At 39.5% G+C, this 10523-nt stretch overlaps 1 protein-coding gene across 3 annotated transcripts in view; it reads right to left on the bottom strand.

The window, feature by feature from the left end:
• Positions 1 to 978: 978 nt before the first annotated feature.
• The window catches only part of gypc (glycophorin C (Gerbich blood group)), a 28268-nt gene continuing 18723 nt past the window's right edge, over positions 979 to 10523 (bottom strand). For all 3 annotated transcript variants that reach the window (XM_076264415.1, XM_076264417.1, XM_076264416.1), the window contains 2 exons: positions 8227 to 8265; positions 979 to 4982 (listed from right to left, as the gene is read on the bottom strand). In XM_076264415.1, coding sequence (XP_076120530.1) covers positions 4786 to 4982; positions 8227 to 8265 — 236 coding nt within the window. In that variant the 3' untranslated portion in view covers positions 979 to 4785. The remainder of the gene's footprint in view (positions 4983 to 8226; positions 8266 to 10523) is intronic.

The following is a 10523-nucleotide window of genomic DNA, read 5'->3' as shown; positions in this document are numbered from 1 at the left end:
CAAAAAAGGGCTCAAACATTCCATTCAGAGTCGCGACTTTGATATGACAATACGCGGCACACATGTCAGTCCATGGTGATGCTGCGCGCGGTGATTCAAACCGAGCTCAGGGCCTTCAGTGCACAAAGGGAACATTTAAACGACTTCTCCTCCTTCCCCTCATCTCCCAGCACAAGAGGGAGCTTTCGTAGGCTTGTGACAAGCTAAAATAAACTTCAAGACGGCTATTTTCTCTTGTCGCGCGCCTGCGTGCGTGTTTGCGTGCATGCGTGCGTGCGTGCGTGTGTGTGTGTTTGTGTGTGTGTGTGTGGTGGTATTTTGAGAAGGATGGGGGACGTTCAGTACAGAGTGACTGAGTGAGAAGAAAAGGATTTAACTGACTGATCTTTGTACTTGCAGCACAGTTGTGTGATATCACAGTATTACCTCTTGACTTGCAGATGCACATGAAATGATGTGTCCATATAAACACAGTTGAAGGCTTTAACAGTGTGAAGTCAATGTTCCTCTATCATGGCAGTCTAAAGTTGTTGGCAAGCAAACAAAACAAGGGCATATAAGTAACACCTGTGGACACAGAATTATCCCTGTTGTTTAAAAAAGATGTCTTAGTGTAAAAACATCTGTTCAGACGTGTTAAAAGTGTTTGACACTAAATCAGCCATCCATGAAGAGTTGACAACAAAAACAACACATTGCATTTACAGCACTTTTCAATGCACGCAAAGCACTTAAGGTAATCGTTGTTAGAGTTAATGACATATTAATGATGCTAATCATAGCTAAGGACTAATGATTCATATAATATTATTTAATATTCATTTAATGCCAGTTTCAAACCAAGAGCTAAAATACAGTATCAACAGTACAATTTTATAAAGACCTTCTGTGGACAATAAAGAACACTGAAGACTTACTGAATGTTGAAGATTCTTGTCTATCTAAGTATTACAAATAAGTAATGTGTGTAAATGTGTAAATATGCCAAATTAGAGCGATGGCCTGTTTAGACAGTTATATAAAACCAAGATGGATTGCATGAAGAAGCACTCTCTGTCAGGATAAAGGGGAATGAATGTCTGAAGCAAACATACCCCACTGTTAAGCATGAGGCAAGTCACAGCTAATTCGATCACTAACTACACACCTGCCCAGAATATGCAGCCTCATAAATAATGAAACATGAATGCATTATGCAGTGTACTTATCACAATTATTTGCATTGTGTTGTGCAGAAGGTAGACTTGTATTGTGCTTTGCATTGCTCTACGTGTTTTTGTAAAATCTCTCACATTCCCCTTCTGATGACGGACATGCGGCTGAAATGGTGTCATGTTTGTTTGTTTTTGACTTGCCCAAAAATAAACTGGTGAAACAGAGATGAGTCCAATTTCAAGACTTGTATGTGCTTCCTCATTACCTTTGGGTATTTCGTTTGGAATCTTTTGTAATAGGTCTAGCACCACAAACAAAGATTGGTAAAGTGCATTCTTTAAAGCAAACAATGTTATAAAAATAATGGGTTTTTATGTTAACTTTCCGTTTGGTCACCATTAAAACTTTTCTTCTCTTGCTTGCCTTGTCTTGCACAAAGTAACTGAGAATGAATAGGTTTCTATAGCAATGATAAGATGTTGTAATTGCTTGTTTCTGATACAGCAGGGTCAAAAAGATGCACAGGGCAATCTTCTCACAGTGAGATTGCAATTACAACAAGTATACAACTCCCTTGTATGGTGTTTAATGAGTTGAAAGTAATGACCACAGACTTCATTTTGCCGTCTAAATCTCTGGCTGTGTTATGGCCTCTTCCTTCAGATGTTTTTTTATTAACTGGCTGGGTTTTCATAGTGGATTGGATTTGTTGATTAATACACTCTAGGTATACCTCAATGCACCCACAGTTGCCATAAGATCAGTCTCTGAAAGTAAGGTCTGACAACACACGCTCAATTTGCTTTGTGTATGTCAAAGTTGGAATGGAATCCTATTGCCTCTCACTTTGTTGTGACATAATTGTTTTGTAATTACACACAAAGCTCAAACTAGAATGCACACTGAATGTTATATTTGGTATCAGTCATTTAAAATTGAACAGTTCTGGCATTATAGAGATACTGTATTCACATTATGCATCACACTTGGGCTAACAATGTTAACTCATCTCTAATATTTAAGATATTTTTTCATGCTTGAACTATTTATTCTGCTATATTTGTGCACCTTTGAATTTTTTAGTTGTGATCTGCAGGATGTTGGGTTGAGAAAAGATGGAAGTCTTTGTTTATAATTTGATGCCATTATCAGTTGTCAAGTTGGGAGCGGGGTTGTTGACAACTGATAATTCCGCTGCTCTGTTAGTCTGGGACTTGCTTGACAAAACCAATAATATCTATCAAACTGAAGGCCCCAGTCTATGGTCCCAAACTCTTACTCAATAATAGCATTTTTAGTGCAATCAAAAACAGCTCCTCATCTGTCGTCTCTGTGTGTGTGTGTCTATTTCCCCCTCTCTCCTCTTCAACGTTGATTTTTAAACGCATTGGATATGGTTTGACATTGTATTAAATTGTTACCAAGAGGAGAGGGAAAAAGGAATCTGGGAAAGGAACATACTTGTTGTGTGGCATTTCTGTTCTGCGTAGCTTCATTCACGCCATCGCTGCAAGGTGAAATGGCGTGGTGCTCATTGTGCACACTGTCGCTCGCAGAGCTGATATGCCATAATTGCCTTTGTCATTGTAATGAATTACAAGCCTGTGCGGATGGGCTGCGTGATAAATAGACTTTAATTTATTTTCTATCGAGGACGTGTGCCAACACCAGGCTCTTGCTGATTGGGGTCTTGTGGGTAGAATCGAGGCTATCTTTAGTATATTCTTACCTTACACTAAAAAGTAGGTGCGGGGAATACTCTGTATTATTAATTACAGTTTCATATGATATCAGTAAGGATGTTCTTAATATTATCCTGCCTCATAAAAGATGGCAAATGTTCTGCCACAAATAGCCTATCTAGTGCCCGTTCATTTATGTAGCTGCTTGCTCTCTTTTTTAGGCTATATAATATTAGCACACACTGAGCAGTTCCATGAGGTTAGCTGTTACATGGTACTTCTTAGAATCTGAGAAATATTGATAATATTACTTCAATTCAGAGCTCAAGCTCCTGAGTCAAAGCCCCTCTGGCAAGCAAACGATTACAAGCTGAATGGACAAGACAATTAAAATCAAATTGGTCAGGTTGATGTACAGTAATATGAAACATCCTGTCAACCTCTCAGTCTATAGTACACGATTGGAATTCAGTTGTTGTTTTAGAAATGCAGACTGTTTTCCTGTTATTATCACACACAAGCTGTACAAACATATACCATGCCATTCCAGGTGGTTATTTAGGCTATAGTTATTTATTTTGGGTTATTTTTCTTGATATTATTTTATTATATTATAACAGTATTTTGTTCAATAGTCACAGCATTCCATAAATGCAAAACCTATACTCTGTCTCTAGTTTTTCCCAAACAGTTTTGGTTTTACCAAAAGAGAGAGCAGATACAGATTGCAATTTGATTACAATATAAACACTTAATATAAACACAAGATCAGTTTTCAGAAACTGACTTTCTATGAAAACAAACACCTTTGTGTGGAACCAAACAAAACAACCAGCATAATGAAAAACAATTCATTACACATATACCCCCCCCCCCCCGTGTTCATTTCCAAAAACACTTCAGATCATTGCTGTTGCTTGATGCCTCCAGCAACAGATGACTGTGAGTCAGTTCTTAGATACATCCATTTATATTCCTACACTGTCACCATTAAAGGAGGCAAATTGGGTTAGGACCAATATCAGGACCTGTCTTCACACTTTTAAACTTTGGATTTAACAATATGTCATCAATACTGTTATAACTGATATGCCAAATTATTGTATGTATATGGAATATGTTTATCTTGTTACAATGTTTTATGCATTTGCAAATATAGCAATTACTGAATGTTAGAACAATTAAATGTGTCCTTTACTCTGTTCAGGTGAAGAAATTAAAATCAAATTTCACTGCTCAAATTCTATTACAAATATTTGGCTTTAAGAGGTGTCACAAAACTAACGAAAGAAATCCACAATTTGAAATCTGTTACTTACTTAAGTGTTAGTTAAATATTAGTGCTTGAAATGGCAGTAGAATTTTGATTGTGGGCATAATAGATTATATTTTCAGACCACCCCAGATGTGTTGGTTGAGCATTTGATATTCTCAACACTTCTCACTTGGATTCCAATACAACATCTTGCCACATCCAAATCTTTCCAACATTGCTTCTCTGAGAGTACTTTCATGCTATTGTCCTGCTTGCTGTAGCCGGCGTCTGTTTTGGTAGAAAACATTTCTCTCTCTCTCTCTCTCTCTCTCTCTCTCTCTCTACAGGACCTCATGAGTAATGTGCATCCACAAAACACTGGACATTGTAATTAATGTCTCTCTACAAGGCATTATCTCTTTGGTCTACACTTCTCGCATCATTAACTTCATGTCCTTTTCACAGCAAAAAAAACAGGAGATTGAGCTTTCTGTGAGCGGACGGGGGAAAAAATCCCATTGTAAAATGTTGTCGTTTTTTTAATTCTACACTTCAGTCTGGTCAAAATGGACTTCTGACCCCTGAACAAAAGGGTCACGTGGTCTTGAATAGCCTTTCTCTTGCTCTATGCGTTTTAAAGAGAGGACTCTTGCAGCAGGGAGCATCCTTCAGCCTGTGCGTTGGTCAGCCAGGTCAGATGAAGTACTCTTTCTTGCTCTCGTCCATAGCGTCCTGCAGTGCCGGGTCGCCCCGGAGCGCCACGTCTGCTGTCTCGGCAAACTCGGTGCCCTTGGCCTCGTTAGTGTGGTAGGTGCCCTTGTGCCTGTACATGTACCGCAGCAGCACAGCCACCACACACAGGATGACCAGGACGACCGTGGCGATGACCGCTAAGAGTGGAACAGAGAGACAGAGAGAGAGGAATAGGGAATACAATAGGACACTAAGTGGGTTCAGGTAAATTAATGCATAATGAAGTCACTGGAAATCTGCCTGCTAATTTACAGCACGTTTCTTTAGTTTGTGCTAATTAGCTGACCTCTGCTTTTGTAATGGACAACCCCGTCTGAATATGGGTTCAACAGTCATCGGAAATTAAGGCAAATCATCAGAAAGGTCTGGTCATGGCAAAGCATGGGTTATAGAGTGTTCTTTTCACCACACCTGACCCTGTGACCTGGTATGACAGGACTCCAGAGCTTTCTGGAGGATCTCAGCGAATGAGCCTAGATAATTATTGCGCACTCTTCATCACCATGCTCCCACTCTTTGACACAAATGGCACTGTTAAACCTCAGCCTCGGAGTCATTAAAGGCACGCAAGTGGACAAATATATCTCGCTGACTAGCAGCTGGTCACGGTCAGTGCAGCGGCCAAGCTGCGAAAAAACACATTTTATTAGTTTGCCTCCGCAATAAGGTGACTAATCTATTACTTTTTAGACCGGCTCCTACGGTTGTCTTGAGTTCACAATGGCATTGTTGAAATCTACTGCAGCACATTAAGCAGAGGAGATATTGCACTCTCGCAAGGAGAAAGTCATATAACCCAGAGGCGGACTGGGACCAAAAATCGGCCCTGGCATATTTGGCACAAGCGGCCCTCAAATCGGTCGGGCACACCTAATTAAATACAAAATCTTTGCATTACCCTCCTTAACTATGTATATATTTTCAACTGTCATAGAGCACTGAAAGTGATATAGGCCTCATTGGCTATCACTCTGACTGATCAGAGGTAGCCATGGAGTACATGATCTCCATATTCAAGTAGGCTAACAATTTATTAAAGAAGAGTTTCTGCTTGAATTCAAAGTATCATTTCAAATTATTCAATAGGCTACAATTGACAGCAGCACCACAAATTACTGAAGCCTATGTGTAAAGAGTTAAATTACCCAGATTGTCTTAGACATTAATGTAATTTATACCAGTTATCACTGTAGGACAACTGAAACAACACAAAATAAACAGGGCTGTTGCTGGAAATATTTTATTCCTGTAGGCTATACTACATTGCTGGTACATTTTGGAACATTATAGCTACATTAACTAATTATCTTTAATGTCTTCCAGTGTATAGGTTACTGTATATTAGTTGGCTTGTGCATGAATATGACTTAATGTTTTGTAGCCTACATTTCCGTCAGTCTACAGCAGTGTTTCTCAAACTTTTTCAGACCAAGGACCACTTAACCAGTAAAAAAAACCTCACGGACCACCTAGCTAGTTGATCAGCTGGAGACTTCGACAGACTGAGGAAGTCATTTGTCCCCAGAGCCATTGAACTGTTCAATGCTTCACTTAAGGGAAGAGGAGAGATAGACTTCTCTGCATAGTCTGTCTGCCTCTTCACCCCCTCCATGTTTGGATACTGTCTGTCCACTAGCTTTTTACCACTGTCTTTCTGCCTCACTGTTTGCGTGCTATATTAGCACATATGCATAACCCCTCCCTCCATGCCACAGCCGAACTGTGGCCACACTTATACCTTTTCTTAATATAGAGATATATAGATATATAGACTTTATTCTTGCACTGTTGCACTGTTGGATTTACTCATTTGCACTATCACCATGACACTCACTCACACAGATCACCTTACCTTACCTTACTATGCACAGAGAATCACAGGCTCAGTCCCTGCCTCAGTCATTGCAAGCACCTCTTGATTGATTAATCACCCACTATGTGGATACTGTTTTAAGAATTGATTTAGATTAAGTGTTAGTTTGTATTTTAGTATATTTAGTATATTCCTTATCTTCTGCTGTACTTATTGCTTAGTTGTGTTTTTTATAGTATATACTTTGAATTACTTTTTCTGCTGTTAGTGAATGTGTGTGTATTGTCTGTATGCTACTGAGACCTTGAATTTCCCCTGGGGATCAATAAAGTATCTATCTATCTATGTATCTATCTATTTATCTATCTATCTAATAGACACAATAGGCCTACTCACTGAACCGCCTTGCTAATTGTCTTTGCACCTTGCTTACTGTGTCAGAGGATATGATTTAAATTGGCATAGCTTACATAGGCAGTGTTACAGAACTGTTTGGATTTACATACAAGTTGGTTCAATATTGCAAACAACTCATCTATATTATGTTTTACCACGTCTGCCCGCGGACCACTTGGGATAGCTTGCAGACCACCAGTGGTCCCCGGACCACACTTTGAGAAACACTGGTCTACAGTCTTTTAGCCCATCTTTACCATGATAACCCTTCCAAGATAGAACCCTTTCGACACTCTACTTTGAGAGACCAACCACCACTCATGCCATCGATGTTGAATTTTGGGCGTCTGACGGAAACTGATCAATCTGACCAACAATTAACATCGATTTGACACTCTTTTGCTGCCCGGGTTTGCAAATCATTCATTTAGAACATTTAAGTTGCGCTATTTGTTATTATAATCACAGCACTGCCTTACGTTATCACTACCATATCATTACATTATCACAATTAATAAGTCATCATAATCATCATCGTTCTTAGTTCTTAGTTCTCATCGTTCTGAGTTCTAATCATGTAGCCTCAACTAGGCTCCACCACCTGCTCACTGTCCCTTGCTCTGTATGCTTGCTTACATCCTCGTTCAAACTCAACAGACTTCAACATGTTGCTGACATATGCTAGCCTACTTGCAATATTGTATTTTTGAAGCTTCTACATTGGTGTTACTTTTGCACTATTGTCACTACCGGCACCCGCCGCAATTTCGTGTAGGCAACTTCGATTAACTTTTGATGCGCTCACAAAATCCTGGCTCTGAGCCAAAATGCGAAGGGTGGGGCCTGACTTGAGCTGTTATTGGATCAGTCAAGTGTCAATATGGAAATGTAACCAATGGGCCGCTGATTGTCCTTCCTTTGGGCCGATCGTTGGCCAAAATGATTAAATTATATATAGCCTATTCTATCGGCCCAAAAGGTGCGTCGGCCCACCGGGAAAATGCCCGGTATGCCAGATGGCCAGTCCAACCATGATATCGCTGTTATTAAACAATTCACTTTGTCAGGCCCACAGGTCAATGTTCTATCTGTCTGAGATTCATTTAGGTGTAGCAGTTAAGTACTGCTGACGGCACGCAGACCATTGGAGGCTAACCCCTATGTTCACTCACCTCCTAGTATGGCATCAAAATAGCCATTATCCACTCCATCTGAAAGAGAGAAGAAATAAAAGAGAGATTGCACCCATTACTTTGTTTGATTTTGAAGCTGGGAACTGAACAGCTATGCTTATAGCCTATTCCTAGAGAATATTTTGACTCGTTCAACATACACAGTTTCTGTGGCTTTGTTATGGTAAAAGTTCAGAATTTATGAGGTTGTTCTAATAGACAGATGTTTCTTTTGCTTGCAGAGAAGGACTCCATATCCATCACTGGGGACAAAAAGCTCATTAAAGACAGTGATTAAAGGTAATCATGAATTATTGCCGTAGCAACATCTGCCTGCCTGGTCTTGACTTTCTCTGAAGGACATAAAATTGACTGCATCATCACTTGTGACATCAACCAGGTAAGATTTAAAATGGAGATGGATGTAACATGCCCCACAACATATCTTTCAAAGACAAAGAAGAGTAACTTCCTGTGATGAATGTCTGACATATTCATTAGTGCCTAATAAACCACAACATTGAGCTGTTCGCTTGTCATTAAAATCTCATTATTTTGTCTTGTTGACCATATAGTCATACACAACCCATCACTGAATGGAAACGTCCCAGTATTGCTGAAGGGCACTTAATTTAGGGTACTGTTAAGACATTATTATTGGTGCAGTGATAATTAACCTGATTTCATGAAGTGGGACTTAATGTGCTTCCTTTTTAGTTCTCTACCCAAGTGACAGGACATTATTGGTTTTACTGATCAAATATTGTTGCGATTTTGGGGAGAGAGTGCATGTTTTCTGGCTGTTTTCGATTTTGAACTATTCTGTAATTAACTTACTGAATGAATACACACACACACACACACACACACACACACACATACAAACACACACACACACACTTTGACAGCTGCTGACACAAATTACACAACAAAGCCAACTTTGACAACTGTTACTGAGCCTTCTTTGATTAGTACACATTAAAACAGGACTTCAAGGTGAAGAAGCTCTAAATAAAAATCAGTAGTTGCCCTAAATGTCATCATCAGTAAAATTTAGTAAAAATAAGTCTTTCCACACAGGCAGAGTAAAAGCAAGGAGCATTTGATACATCATACTATCGAGTAATCATTTCTGCTTGTCTGTTTGCGTTTTTTGAGTACTAAATTGTATGTACAACCCAAAACAGAAAAAGTTGGGACGTTGTGTAAAATGCAAATAAAAACAGAATGTGATAAAATACTATTCTCGTAAACCCATATTTAGCAGCAAAAAAGACATAGACAATGAAAATAAAAATTTGGACTATTTCATGGAAAATGTAGCCTGGCGGGCCATCCTATATCATTGACATGTATAGTCTAGAATCGAACCATTCACCTCGCTTAATCCAAGGGGCGTGCAGAGAATTGTCTTTCAAACTGCCTAGGCATGCAATAGGCCAGCGCTACGACCATATCCGTATCCGGTCGGCAAAACGGCAAATACATCCTTCTTCGAAAGGAATGACTTAAGTGCATTGTGTTGCTCAACTTTCAAAGAAAAGCACAAGTCCAACTCCTCCAAAGTTGACGCCAACGCCGATTCAAACCGCTCTTCGTTCGCCATAGCCACCTTCCTTGTTGTTCACCGTCGCAGGACTGTCGTTATCCTGTTAAGCCCGCCTTAAGACTCTCTAACAAAATAGAGCGCTGTGATTGGATGACGTCCACGGCGTCAGCCAATAGAAATCCCTATGGTTTGATACTAGACGTACAGGCTGAGCAAATTAATTTGCCGCCGCTAGGGTGCGTCTAGATTTCTAGGCAATGGAAAATATATATTAACTTTGAATTTGATGCCAGCAACATGTTTCAAAAAAAGTTGGGACTGGAGCATGTTTACCACTGTGCTGCTTCACCTCTTCATTTAACAAAATTCTGTAAATGTTTAGAAACTGAGGAGACCATTTGCTAGAGTTTTGAGAATGAAATGTTGTCCCATTACTCCCTGATATAAGATTTCAGTTGATCAACATTATGGGATATTCTTAGTCATGTTTTCCATTCCATTATGCACATAATTTGACAAATCTGGACTGCAGACAGGCCATCTTAGCACCTGGAATATAATTAATTCTGTTAAATATGTGCAGAATTCATCTTGGCATTGTTTTCCTGAAATATTCAAGGTCTTCCCTGGAAAAGACATCGCCTGGAGGTTATATGATATATATGATATGTTGCTCAAATCCTGTATACATCATTCAGAATTGATTGTGCTTTGCCAAATGTGCAAGATGCCCATGCTGTAGGCAGTA

Source organism: Alosa pseudoharengus, unplaced genomic scaffold (genome assembly GCF_046254945.1).
Source record: "Alosa pseudoharengus isolate Yale_2024_CS ecotype anadromous, Long Island Sound unplaced genomic scaffold, YU_APseudo_1.1 YU_APseudo_1.1_scf_3, whole genome shotgun sequence".
In the NCBI taxonomy this organism is placed as follows: Eukaryota; Metazoa; Chordata; class Actinopteri; order Clupeiformes; family Clupeidae; genus Alosa; species Alosa pseudoharengus.
Note: the sequence above shows the minus strand (reverse complement) of the source record. Positions and strands in the feature narration are given on the sequence as shown.